The sequence below is a fragment of the Artibeus jamaicensis genome, unplaced genomic scaffold, assembly GCF_021234435.1.
Source record: "Artibeus jamaicensis isolate MK-2021 breed Jamaican fruit bat unplaced genomic scaffold, CSHL_Jam_final contig_233, whole genome shotgun sequence".
Classification (NCBI taxonomy): domain Eukaryota; kingdom Metazoa; phylum Chordata; class Mammalia; order Chiroptera; family Phyllostomidae; genus Artibeus; species Artibeus jamaicensis.
In genome coordinates this window covers 6,713,661-6,727,186 of record NW_026521486.1, presented here as the reverse complement: position 1 = coordinate 6,727,186, position 13,526 = coordinate 6,713,661, and the positions used below count along the sequence as shown (strand labels likewise).

Here is a 13,526-nt window from a genome sequence, read left to right as displayed (position 1 = left end):
GGCAAGGCCGGGATTCAGGGCCTGGCCCTGGTAGCTGCCTAGATGGACCCTGGGCATGATGCCTTGTCCTCCAGCCTGGGCCTCTTTATTTGTAAATGGGGAAAGTGGTCACCACCTTGGAGGTCCATCACAAACAGAGGACATCGTGGCCACAGGGAGGGAGCCCAGTGCCTGCTAAAGGCATCTCTTCCTCCTCAACCCCAGCGATCCCTTCGCCTTTGGCCCGTCTCGCACCCTCTGAACTTCACTCCCGACCCCTCCCCTCGCTGAGCATTGCCCCGGCTTCCCCTGCACCCCCCACCCCACCCCTCCTCTGTGCCCTGCGCAGTGAGGGTGGCTCTCCTCCGTGAACCCCCCCCCTTCTCCTGAATCCCACCCTCTCTCGTCTCTGGGCAGACGGTTTAAATGCATCCTGCTTTACTGTTCCCTGGTCTGTCTCCCTCAATAGACCGCAGGCTCTGTGGCGTCAAGATGGTGCCGCCTTCGTTGCTTGGTCCCCTTGCCTTTTCAGGCCTCTGTCAGCAGGCTCGTTGAATCACGGGCCGTGAGCTGGGTGGCCCGGAGGAAGGTCAGGGTGCTTTTGGTTGGCACAGGCCTCGGGGGACAGGAGGGAAGTAAAGACACTGAGATCAGGAAGGAAACCCCTGGGAAGCATGGCTGCCAGGGTCCTGGTCCCCGGGTTGGGCCGACAGCGAGCACACCGCCCTTTGACCCCCGGGAGCGTGGGTGGGCAGGGGAAGGTGGGGACAGGGCCTGTCCTGCGTGTTGGCTAGGGCACGTCTGCTCGCCCGCCCTTCACCAGCCTAACCGTGCTGGATTTCCACCCGGTGCTGAGGGAGCTGGGGGTCGCCCCCCCCTTCCCCAGCCCCATGCAGCAGAAAGCAAAGCAGCGTGCCCAGGAGTGCGCGGTAAGATCGACGCACCAGGGCCTCCCAACAGCCCCAGGAGGCCGGCGCTTTCCATCCTCATTCCACAGACAGGCAGCCGAGGCACCGAGAGTGAGGAAGTGCAGGGCTGGGCCCCAGCCAGATTTCCAGACTTCGGAGCCCACTCTCCCCACTGCCCAGCCTCGCTTTCTGGCACCACACTCGGCAGATCAGAGGCGAGAAGAGCCACAAAGCAGGCGGTTAATCACCGGTTCAGCTGGAATAGCTGTTCCAGGCCTTGCCCCTGTCCCCTCTCATTCCCACCTGCACCTTGTCAGCTTCTTGGGGAGTACCTGGCGGGGTGCAGCGCTTGGCCAGCGCAGGCACCAGGTCATGGAGCTGGCCACCTTGCCTCCCCATCTCCTGGCCTCAAGTCCCAGAGGGCTTCGGTCAGCTGTGAGGCAGTGACAGGGACTTCTTGGCTCCTCGTCTGGTCTGCCCGGCTGCCCTCGGTTCGCACGGCAGCAGCAACTCCAGCGAGCACTTGGTTCTCAGCAAACCCGTGGGCTCCTCCCTCTGCCCGGCCACACTAGTCTCTGTCCGTCCGGGCAAGCTTTAGCAGGCCAGCAGGTCTCGTTACGATGGGACTCAGCCTCACGACAGCATCACCGGGCCAGGGGCCAGGACTCCCGGGCCACCCTGCGCAGGCCATCTAAGGAGAGGGACCGCGGGTGGGAGGAAGGTGGGCTGGGGAGAAGGACAGGTGCCCAGCTCTGCCTGTGTCCAGTGGTCTCAGGCCTGAGACTGTGACTCAGAGGCCAGGCCCGGGCCCTGCCACGTGGCCCCCTCACCAGCAAGTCACTCTCGCCCCTGCATTTACTCCCCCATGCCTCGGCCTGGAACACCCTCCCCCCCCGGCCGAAGCCCACTCTCCCTTCAAGAGCTGGCTTTGAGGCCTCACCCTGCCAGAGGCCGTCCTTTACTCCCTCGGCTGTGCCTGGAGCCCTTCCCTCCTCCCTCCAGAACACCTGGTCCTAGCGTTGTATCACATCCATTGCCACTTCCCGTCATGGGTGTCCCCCCAGTCTGCCGACAGCTCACTGAGGGCAGGTCTGCGGCTCTCCCACCCTCGGTAGCTGTTGGAAAAGTGTCTTTTAACTGAACTAAATTACGTGAGACTGAAAACGTCTTTAGAGTAGCCCGGTCTGGCCACCGAGGCTGCCCCAGTGAATGAGTGTCCACAGGGCCCCGTGCTGGGCGGGGCCAAGCGCTGTGCTTGGGCCCAGGGTTTCCAGCAGCCTCGCTCTCTGGCCAGGCGTCTCTCTGGGACCCCGGGGACACCACAGGCTGGGGGTCCCGATCACGTCTTCCCCCAACCTCCAGAGGCTACAGACCAAGTCAGTTTCTGGCCATTTTAATTGTAAAAACCAAGACATTTATATAAATAAGAACGCTATGTAAAATAGGCTTCACCCTTCTACTAAAACGCTTCCCCCACGCAGAAAGAACATAGAAAACCCAGCGGAACAGGAGTACAAAGCGCATGCGGTCCCTGATGAGAAGTGCTGGCAGGCCAGGTTCCCTGCTCAAACAGGCCTCTCGGTGAGCACGCCCCTGGCCCGGCGGCTCACCGAGGCTCCGTGGCACCTTGAGAGACTGCTCGGCGGCAGTCCCCACGCCCTCGGCCACTGGACACCAACTGCGAAGGTGGAGGCAGCGGAGAAGGTTCACGAAGCCTGGCGTCGGGGGTGGGGATGGGGCTCTGGGGAGTCACCACTTCTCCAGAGGACAGGAGAGAAGCTGCCAGTGCCCCTGGGGAGGAGAAGCTCTTTCTTGGGGCCATTGCATATGGTCGGTCAGGACGAGGACAGTGGACACCTGCCAGCAGTGCTGGGGTGGGAGAGCAGGGGGCTCCCAGGTGCGAGGGGACTCGGCCCATGAGACAGGAGGGGCTGGCATGTCCTTGGGAGAAAAGTTCCACCTCCCCGCCCTCCTGCTACCCTGTCGCGTCTCCCTGCCCTCCCTGCACGGAGACCACTGCCTGCTGCCCCCGCACACCCTGGACTCGGAGGGAGGTGGCTGGGGGCCTGGGGTAGAGATGTCAGTATGTTCACACACTGGGCACGGCTCAGGACATGGGCACACAGGACAAAAGAAAGACACCACGCTCTCCTTCGTGAGCCGAGGGCCTGCCTGGGGCTGGCCCCATGCCAGGTGACAGGCAAGAACAGGCCCTGCAGGGTCGGGGGCAGGGGGAGGGGGGCCGTGTCAGGAGCACTTCCAGACACACACGGCCAGGGTCCCCCCGAAGTACAGGTAGAGGAGGTTCTTCACCTCATGAGTGATCTCGAAGCCGAAGCCTTCGCCGATCACCACGTGCCAGGAGGAGCCGAACTTCTTGTCCATGGTCTCTTTGATCATCTTGGCGGCACTCTGGAACAGAAGGGACGCTCGCTGGGGCGTGGGGGGGTGCACGAGTCAGCCCCCCCACGGGAAGCAGCAGTCTCGGTGAGAGCAAGGCCTGCTGGCCTGTCGACGCTGTTCTCCTGCTCCCGGACCATCAAGGGGTCTCCACGCGGCTGCCCCCGTCAGGGGCTGCCACGCAGGGACGGGGAAGCAGACACTGCCTCACTGGTCAGGCAGACACCGTCTCGGGGGGCGGAGCAGGCGTGGGGTCAGGGCACGGGGCCCTGGGTTCGAGCTCCGGCCCGCCACTCGGCGTGTTTCTGGTGTCAGTCCCGGGCTGTTTCCAGGACTAAAGAAAGTCACACCTCCGAAAGCCCTTTGCAGACGGTACAGGACTGTCACTGTGGCTGCGGGTGTCAGGTTTATCCTCAGGGAACAGAAAGGCTGTTTCCTGAGGGTTCCGTAAGCTCCCGGGAGAGAAGCTGGACCGCTTCCCGGGTCAGGGCGACAGCCCCACCCCTTCCTGCACACGCTCCCTCAGGAAGCTTCTTTCAAGAAGAGGTCGGGGGAAGGGCAGAGGCCCTGGTCCCCGTGGGACAGGTCCCAGGCTCAGGCACCTGCCGAGCACCAGCAGCGCCACCCTGGCCCGGTGCCAGGTGCCCCGAGTACTTGGTCCACATGCCCTCTGCACACACGCCCTCACCGCCGCCCACCGAGGGCGCAGCACCCTCCCCCCCCCCAACTAGGAAACGGGCTCAGAGATGAGACACGGCTTAACGAAGGTTAAAGAGCTGGGAAGGGCTGGGGGTGGGATTGGAACTCGGGCCTGGCTGGCCTGGTCTCTCATGGGCCAGGGTCTTCCTCCCCGCTGGCTGCTGTGACGCTGACCACCTCCTCACTCGCCACCAGCCCGACGGCTGGGATCCCCACGCTGATGCCCAACGGCCCCATCACCAGCTCCCAGGCCGGTGCCTGGCGCAGAGATGGTGTCCGACCTTTTCCGATGGATGAATGGATGCATGCATGAGTGCCGGGAGGGGGGGGGGCTGTTCTCCGCTGGCATGGAGCCAAGGGAAAGGCGCCCTGTTCAGCAGCCAACCCAAGACAGGGCACAGGGGTAGGGACATCACCAAGACCCCTCTGGCTTTTGTGCCTCTAGGGCTGGGTGTGGGCACCAGATCGGTGCCCGCAGACAGCACCAGCCTCTTCCCTCACCGGCCTTCCCTAGGCTACAGATGCTCCCAGGGAAGGCGCTGGCCTGGCCCCAGCAGGACTCTCTACGCTGGCTGTGGGGACTGGGGTGCTTGATTCACCCACGGGGGTCACCACAGGCCCGAGGGGCTGCCTGACCAGTGGCAATACCTCGTTGTTGTTGGAGAATTTCTCACAGGCCGTGACACACAGCTCCATGGTCTCCACTCGCATCTCCTCTGGCATGTCCGAGTGCTAGGGACAGGGCGGGGGTGACAAACAGAGAGAGGCTTAGCCCACGGCCTGGTCTCCGGGCTGGCCTCTCTGTGTCAAGCTTAAGGCCTGGACACTGGGCAAATGCCCCGGCACGGCCCTGGGCACAGCCCACAGAGGTAACCCATCTCCTTGCTCAGGGAGTGCGGCTGGGAACTGTGGCTCGGGCTCAAGCGGAGCCACGTGGGCTCTAACGCCCAGGCCCTTCCTTGAGGGCAAGCAGCTTCACCAGCACCATGTGCCAGCCCGCAGACCTGGGGAAGGGGGCCGGCCCGGGCAGGAAGAGTGCCGGCTGCAGAGATGGTTGACTGGCAGCCTCAGAGCACAGCCGGGCCTCAGCCCAGAAGCCCGAAGAGACAGCCCGGCCGCTTGAGATGGCTCACGGTTTTCTCCCTGCCTCTCTGGCCTCTGCTTCTCAGTCCACTTTGCTGGATCCCCTCCCTGCCCCAGGGCTGCAGTGCCCTGGGCTCGTTCGTCCCCGCCCTTCCCTCCCCTCCAGCCACCTGCTCTCTGGGAGGTCCCAGCCTGTTCTCTATGGATTTACTTATTTGTGGGGAGGGAGGTCCCAGCCTGTTCTCTATGGATTTACTTATTTGTGGGGAGGGGTCCCACAATTTCATCCCCGTTTTATCAGTTCTGGGCTCCAGACTGCTACATCCAACTGCCTGACAGCCTCACTCAGAGGCCGAGAAGAGAACTTGCTTTTCCCATAAACCTACTTGGAAACCATGTTGTTTAAACCTTTCCTTCACATGGGCCGGACCTTGGTCTGCCTTGTTCACGACTATACCCACAGTGCCCCGAACAGTGCCCAGTGTATAGTGAGTGGCCTGAACAAATACTTGTTGAATGGATGAATGAATGAAAGAATGATTACTGTCGACTTCTGTATCTCCAGCTCCAAGCCAGCAAAGCCCTTCTGAGTTTCCTCCCACTGGCTCACCCACCTTGCTCTGGCGCATGGGCCCTGTTGGAGCCCCGCCTCCCTTCCCCTGGGGCTTACCCTGACCAGAGGGAAGGTCTGCAGTCGCTTATAATCAGCCTCATCTTTCTTCCCTTCCGCTTCTCCCATGATCCCTCCACTGTGGCCGGGGAGGAGACTGGGCTTTCTGGGGGTGCTGGGACTGGTGAGGAAGACACACACAGGCGCTTCAGGAAGCAGGCCCTGCCAGCTTGGCAGGAGCAGAAACTTCTTTCCCCAAGGGGTGCTGCAGAAAACAGGAAAAACCAGGACAAGAGAGTTGGCTTTAAATCCACACATCACAAATTAGAAATGTCTCAGTAACAACTTGACACCTCCCAGTCTTCACTCCTCCGCATCCTTTTCCAAATGGCCAGCAAGTCTGCAGACGGGCGGATGAGTCAACCTGAGATGCTGGGCCCAGTTCAGCACGCACCAGCGTGGTGCTGCGAGCCCACACTGTCGTCAGCAGGGGAGCCACTGCCTGCCGGCCAGGCTGGCAACGGAGCGGGAGCTGGCCGTGAACAAACAGAGTCTCTCTGCGTGCCCACTACGTGCGTGGTCTTATTTTCCAGCAGACGTGATTAAAGTTCCTATCAGGCCACGATCCACAGTCCTGGGCTTATGGGAGAGCAAAGGCCCCCTTTCACAGGCCCCTGATCTGCAGGAGGAACGGGACAGCGGTGCTGTGTCCTCTTTGGCACGCCGGGCTCTCCAGCTCTTCCTGCCCACGGCCCCTCAGGCCACCCTGCCCTGGCTGGCTGGCCCAGGAGTCGCAGGCAGCTGCCGCTGCTGCTGCTCCCCACAGCGTGGTCTTGGGCCTCACACTCCTCAGCAGCAACAGGAGGGCTGGCATGTCTGTCTCACAAGGCTGTTCTGAGAATCAGATGAGACCACACGTGGAAGCCACGGTCACAGGGCCAGGTGCGTGGCCAGCACTCAGCTCGCTGGCCCGCTCTCCCACTCGGGGGGGATCAAGTGAGAGAATGCACGTGGCTATGACTGGAAAGTTATAAAGCCGGATGCACACGTATACACTTTTTGTCTTTCCAAATCCAGTTATCTAACAACAGATGGGGCTTTTCCTAAAGAGATGGGCCTGGATGCTAAGGGACGAGGAGCATTGAATCCTGGTGTTTTTCTTATAACTCAATTTATCCTATAATTCAAAGGCCTTTTTTATCTCAGAGGAAGTGCAAACACAAGTGAATATGAACCTCCAGGTTGTTAAACCCTCTTTAGCAACCCAACAAATAGAGAGACGTGTTATTCCAGCACGTCCCCCATTTCCAAATGAAGTCGCTTTCACGGCATAGGCCCCGAACCCCGGGGATGCTTGCACAGTAACTGACAGGTAGGCACGGACAGGTGACATTCGACCACTGTTCGAAGCGCGTCGCGCATCTGCTCAGCCTGTCGCTGCAGCAAGCCCGTGGGTCAGGCCCTGTACCAACAGGGGCACACAGCTGCTACGCTGCCCACCTGAGGTCTCTCCACGAGGGACCAGCAGAGCAGGGTATGAGTCTGTGCCACGCTCCAGGGCGGGCACCCCTAACCCTTCCTAAGGCCTTCTCAGGGCACTGGCCTCCCGCAGGCGCCCACGAAACTGACTTTGAGTGTGTGGCCACTAGTGTGGCTCATGGGGCTCCAGCAGGGAGACAGATGGCGGATCTCCCCTTTCAGGCTCCGCCGTCCCCAGGCTGACCTGACCTCGTCTGGCCAAGCAACGAGCTCTCTGTGTGCTCCCTCTGGCTGCGCTCTCATTCTCTCCCACCATCCGATGCCTCGGAAGCCCTCGGCGCCATCCCACTTCGCCCGCTCCCTCAGCTGGGGCGGGAAGCCTGCCGCCAACGCCACCGTCCCACCACGCTGGCATTTTCCGATTCCTCGGTGGACAGATGGCTCCTCTTATCTCCTCAGTTCTGGGCGCTCGCATCATTTGGATATTAGTAGTTTTTGTCTTTCTATACGCTGGCAAATCACCAAGCACAAGCTCATTGTACTTTCTGCTCACGCTCCTTATCTGAGTCCAGTGAATCACTTTGTCTTTGCTCATGGATATCAAGGTCTGTCTCCAGGTCCATGGTATCGCTTCCTCCCCGTTTCCAAGAGGGCAGAAGGTGGTGGCTACACCGATGCTCAGAGGGTAAGGGCTTTAGGGTTTGTTTGCCCCCTGAGATTTTCAAGTGGGAACAACTTAAAATGCTGAAGCAGCTGCTTAGGCACCTTCCACCTACATATTTCAGTTTGAGTCAATTCCTCCCCGGCCTAGGAAGTGCCAGCATGGAGGGGCCTGGAAGGGAACTCAGAGGCAACCACGCGTGCCTGCGCTCAGGGAGGTCAGGGTCTGCGGCAGCTGCTCAGACTCCCCGTCAGCATCAGGAGTCCCGATGAGACAGGAGTGTGACCAAAGCCCGCTCTTCAGGAACAAAGGGGAGAAACCATTGGGAGTGCTGGGGGGAGGGGCATGGCCCTGCGGAGTGGAAAAGGTGCAGGACCAGGAGGCTGCGGGTTTGGGCTCCCGCACCAATTCCATAACTGACGTGCTTCTTCCCTCTTCCTCGCTTTGCAGCCTTGGGCGAGTGTTTATCCTGAGCCAGGTTCCCTCCGCTGGGAAACAGGACGATGCCGTGTTGGCTTCTGAAGCTGCTGCGGGACCAAGGGTGTGCACGTGTGCGTCTGAAAAACGTAAAGCTCTCTGAACGACCACCAACTCACTGCTCTTCCTGCTGCCATGCCACCAGCCAGGACTGTCAGTGTGACTCAGCCATGCTTATTAAAGACCATGGATGCGAACAGCTTTTCGTAACAACTACGGGCACTTTGGGGGTTCCGAAGGGACAGCACTTAAAGAGTGAAAAGACACAGTTACGGGGGGTGCTCCAAGTATGGAGAGGCAGGAGAATTTTTATGACGCAGTATCCTTGGAGTCCAGCTACAGTCATTCAGACATGACTCAAAACCCTGCGGAAGGAGTGCCACCCAAAATAGAGCTCGAGTTTAATAACTGCATCGATCTTCCATGCAGATGAGAGTGCAGCTGACAGCTCCAGGCCGGAAAGAAGCACATCAGGCCTAAAAGAGAGCCTTTCAATAATGCAGGAGTGCCCGCGGCCAGGGTATTCGAGTCTGTGGGTGCCGGGGCTCCGCCCGCCCCAGGGCCCGCCCTGGCGCACATGGGCCCCTGTGTGCCCACGCAGCCTCGCCCGCGTCTGAGGGAGGCTGCTCCTAGGTAACCAGAGTCACAGGGCTCTTCACCTCTTGTGGCCTTGTCAAAGCCAGCATCCCTTGTCCCACTGTCCCTTGTTCTTTTATGGCACTGTCCTCAGTCACCCTTTATTATTTGGCTTCTGGAGCATTTGGGAAGAATCCTTAAGAGGGTTAGGGAACGTGGGAGGGATGGTGGGGGGGGGGAATGAATGGATTCAGGGAAATTAGGCTCGGAGTGTTGTCAGCCCTCCGGGGCGCCCCCCTGCCACTCAGTGCCTGCCACACCCAGGCAGCTGGGAGAAGGCGGGCACACTCAGAGCGGGTGCGTGGTTGGGAGGGCGGGCTCCACGGGCAGATCTGAATCCACAACTCGTCTGTCTCCGACGAGCGCTGACCTCTGGAAACCTCCGTCTCCTCGTTTGGAAGCTGGGACTAAGAAGAGACTCTACAGTAAATGCAGACTCTTGTCACTGGTGCAGTGAGACGGGGAGCTCCAGTGTCCTTCCTCATACGCCAGCCAACTACACATCCTCACACTCGGCCAGACTGGCCGCTGCACTCCAGTTCCCACCCCGCGCAGGCCGCGGCTGGGCGAGGTGGAATGGCTACATTGTGCTTCCCCGCCCGTCATCCCATTTCCTCCCGTGACACACCGTGGAGGCAGCACCACTCCCAGTGCTCAGACAAGGCACCCGGGGTTCAGAGAGGCTTTGACGCGGGCCCACGGGTGCCCAGCCAGCAATGCCAGAGCCAGGATCCAAACCTATATCGAGTCTACTGACTCCACCTTTGTGCCTTCTCCCCTGTCACAAGCAAGTAGGACACGAGAGAGAGACACAAACAGCTTCGGTCCTCCGAGCCACCGGTCCAGGCGTGGCCCCTGCTTCCAGCCATGTCAGGGACACAGCTTGCGCTCCTTGACCGTCCTCCTGCCTTCCCCTGCCACGGCCACCCTCTGCCCCGGCAACCAAAGAGCACAGCTGGTAAGGTGTGGGGAGAGGAACTAAGGTCTGGGGACACTGCATCCCACACAGCAGTGGTGAGGCCGGGACCAGGGCTTGGGAGACCCCAAGCCACAGGTCGGTTTAAAATGGGGGAAGCAGACACAGGGTTAGCACTGGAAAACTCTGCTAAGAGCATTAAAAACTCCATCACCTACTACAAAGGAAAGTGTTAACAGTAAGAAGCACATGGTTGCAGAATAAAGGACAGCCCTTCTTAGGAAGAGATAGCTGCCTTTCATATACACACAAAGGTTTTTTAAAAAATTGCCCTTATTTTTTCTCATGTTATTGAGGTCCAGTGACAACTTCTGATGTGCCTTAGACCATGGGGACAGGGAAAGAGGGAGGGAGGGAGGGAGGGATAGATCGAGACAGTGTTTTGTCCTGGCCAGGAACATCAGTTGGTTAGACAGTCGTCCCCATAGGTCAAGGTTGTGGGTTAGGTGTCCCCATCAGGGCACAGACCAAAAGCAACCAATGAATGCATAAGTAAGGGAATAGTACATCGATGTTTCTTTCTCGCTCAAATCAACAAATGAAAAATTCAACTGAGTGAGGGATTAAAGTTAAAAAATGACATTTTCTTTATGTATAATATGATGCGATTATGTAACATGATGTAACAAGTAACACTGACCCGGGTCATACACTGACGTGGACGACACCCCAGACATCCTGGTGGGGACACGAAGTGCCACAGAAAGCCACGACCCCCGCAGCCACGCGCTCCGCCCGGGAACAGCTCTTACCACGGACAGCGGGTTCCACAGTCTCCCACCGCCCCCTTCCCACTGAGAAGCACAGACGCGAACGCAAGAGACTAAGAGTGACATTATCACACACATCAATTGGACTTAGCATAAACTTATTTCAAAAAATGTCATTCACAATTGCTCACATCTGGTGACATCTCACAGCCAGTCATGACTTAGCAGCAAGCTGTGAGTTCGGACAGCTGCCTGCGGGGAAGGACTTCCCTCCACTGTAGATGCCCCAGCTCGTGAAGTCCGGTGTGGGGCGCACGGCAGGAGACCAACAGACATCTACACTGTGACCAAATCACAGTTCATCGGCCCCTGCGGGGGAGAGGACATACCGTTTCACTCCACACCACATGCTGAACACTGATGTTAAGCAAGGTGACAGGACGGGCGCTCCACCTGTGGGGCCTCGTGGGCTCCCCAATAACTGTCAGATGGGCGCTGTGACCCCCACTTTTCTGACGGCCGTGCAGGCTGAGACAAGGGAAGAGACATTCCACTCGGCTGACACATGGAGGAGCTGGGGTCTGATCAGGTATGTATGACTTTGAGCTTATGCGTTTCCATCTAGTCCACTCTGGGCAAGAGGCGGTCCCTGCTTTCGAGGAGTGTACCATCGGAGAGAGCAGCACACGCACACGAGGAGCTGACTGTGGCTCGAGGCAGAAAGCAGTAAGTGGCACAAAGCAGGTGCACACAGAGGAAAAAGGAGAACTCTAGAGGGGGCAGGGAGAGGGCAGTAAGAACAGCGTGGGGAGAGGGGCAGTGTTTGAGTCCGGCCTTACAAGGTGAGTGAGTAGGGATCTTGACGGGTAGACAAGGTAAGGGAGACCTTCTGGGAAGAGAGGAACAAACAAAATAGAACCTCCTAGCATTTTCTGTTGGAGTCCAGAGTCCAACGAGGCTGGAGGGCAGAAGCTGGAAAAGGAGATGGGAGGAAGAAGGCCAGGGAAAGAAGGCAGGGTCAGGCTGCGGAGGAGTGGAAGGGCCCGAAAACCCAGGCCTGTGAAGTGTGCATATTTCAGTGGGGAATGAGAAGCCCTTTGGAGTCTCTTCGGGGCTGGTGACGTGCTTGTGTTTGGGGGGCATTTATTCTGTTAATATAACTGAGTTACTAGGAGGAGGGACTAGAGATAGGGGCGCCAGTAAGGAAGCTACAACTATGGCCCAGGTGACAGACATTAAAGTCTGGAACCCAGTGGTGGCTTCCAAAATGAAGGGACGTGAGATCCTTGCTGAGGCAGAATCAGAGCAACCTGGGGACGACTGAGTGGGACGGGCATGGCAGAATGACGCATGACAGCACAATGCCCCAGGGGGTGGTGCCGGCCCTGGGAGACACAGGATGTCTCACCTAGAGTGGAGGAGGTGGAACAGCGTCCGTATAACAGATGGATAGGGAGAGCACAGGCCAGTGTGATTTTAGAACTGCTGAGTTCAAGCTGCTGGCAAGACATGTAAATGCAGGTGTCTCATCAGGAGCCGGCAATCACAGAACCGGGGATCATCGCGGGCAGAAGGGAAGCCTCGGAGTCCAACCATCACACCAGTGCACCAGTCCATCTCTACCCCACCCCTGCCTGCAGTATCCCTCACAGGGAAACCCAGCAGAAAGATCGGAGCTGGAGATCTGGATTGGAGGGTCAAAGGGAGCAATGACCGTTCACACTAAGGGAGCGGTGGCACTTCTGAGGGGGAAAATGTGGGGATGAGACAAAGGAAGGAAAGTAACAAATACTGACTCTACACTGCACTGGGCTCTTTATACTTCATAGCATCCCCAGAACTCCCAGAGGAGGTGCTCTGTCGCATCCTGATTGTATACGAGCCCAGGGAGGTTGGGTAACTTGCTCGGGTCCTGCCACTGGGAATCCCAACCGGGTCTGTCAAGTTCGTTTCACCTGATTTCTCCAATGGGAAGCACGTCCTCAGGGAAGCCTACAGGTGGGTCACAGAACCACATCCTCGATCGTCAGAGAAGAGGCCTTAGAGATCATTCAACCCAACTTCTCGTTTACAGATGGGGAAACTGAGGCCCGAGGAAGGAAATGACCACCTGGAATCCCAGCACGTCGCCTACTACTGTCCAAGACAAGAGGTCTGGGCCAAGGTTCTGGCGACCACAGGCCCAGCCTCAGTGGGAGGAATTACCCTGCGAAAGGTGGGGGAATCGGGTGCTGGGGATGGGGTTCGGGTCGGAGAGTATGGGGGAACGCAACGCTGGACAGGGCCTCAACGGAGGAGGAAGGCAGAAACGGCCCGCCGAACGCAACCGCAAATCTGTAACCCATAGAGCTCGCAGGTCTCCTAAGTGGGAGGATGGGTGTTGGGAGGACGGGTGTTGGGAGGACCGGGGGCTGAGGACCAGCAGGGAGGAGACTGGGGTGGGGCCTCCGCGGTGGGCGAGGCTCTGCCAGCCCCACGGTGCTTCCCGGCTCCCCTTCGGGCCGGCCCTCCCCACCCGGCTGCCCGCCAAGCCCCGGGGCCTCACCTGCTCCCGCGGGGGCTGGAGCCCGGGCCGCTGCTAGCTCAACCCCGCCAGTGTTGTCAAGAAGCAAAACAAGAGTGTCTTAGCAACAGCAAGGAAGTCCTACCCCTCACCGGACGTTGACAAAAATTTCACTTCTTATTGGTGAATAGAAATGTCCTTCAATATTGAAAGGCCCTACAATGTAGAGGTTGGTACCTAAGGGGGCGTGGCCTAGTGGCCAGGGGGCGGGGCTTCATTTATAGTCGTCTTAAGTGGGCCTGAGGAGCCAGAGGCAAACAGAAGTTGTGGTTTTAGAAAAACAAACTTTTAAGAGCAGTATTGCCTTGGGAGTTTCTTCTAATCATTTGAAGTAACAGATGCATT

General features: G+C 58.8%; 1 protein-coding gene across 2 annotated transcripts; it reads right to left on the bottom strand.

The window, feature by feature from the left end:
* Positions 1–2,264: 2,264 nt before the first annotated feature.
* DNAL4 (dynein axonemal light chain 4) lies at positions 2,265–13,246 on the bottom strand. Of its 2 annotated transcripts, XM_037160782.2 has the most exons (5): positions 13,164–13,242; positions 10,810–10,987; positions 5,740–5,944; positions 4,635–4,718; positions 2,265–3,299 (listed from the first exon to the last, which is right to left on the bottom strand). In XM_037160782.2, exons 3-5 carry the CDS (start codon positions 5,806–5,808, stop codon positions 3,135–3,137), a joined length of 318 nt encoding a protein of 105 aa, XP_037016677.1. In that variant the 5' UTR covers positions 5,809–5,944; positions 10,810–10,987; positions 13,164–13,242; the 3' UTR covers positions 2,265–3,134. The 2 variants fall into 2 exon arrangements, with proteins under 2 accessions (XP_037016677.1, XP_037016676.1); XM_037160781.2 differs by lacking the exon at positions 10,810–10,987 and having other exon boundaries at positions 13,164–13,246.
* Between the last annotated feature and the right edge of the window lie 280 nt (positions 13,247–13,526).

What these genes read in the sequence shown, in the direction of transcription:
- DNAL4 (XM_037160781.2), bottom strand. Translation starts at nt 5,808, where the DNA reads ATGGGAGAAGCGGAAGGGAAGAAAGATGAGGCTGATTATAAGCGACTG. An exon ending in AGACCTTCCCTCTGGTCAGG is followed by an intron (nt 4,719 to 5,739) that starts GTAAGCCCCAGG and finishes CCCTGTCCCTAG; the next exon opens with CACTCGGACATGCCAGAGGA. An exon ending in AATTCTCCAACAACAACGAG is followed by an intron (nt 3,300 to 4,634) that starts GTATTGCCACTG and finishes CTTCTGTTCCAG; the next exon opens with AGTGCCGCCAAGATGATCAA.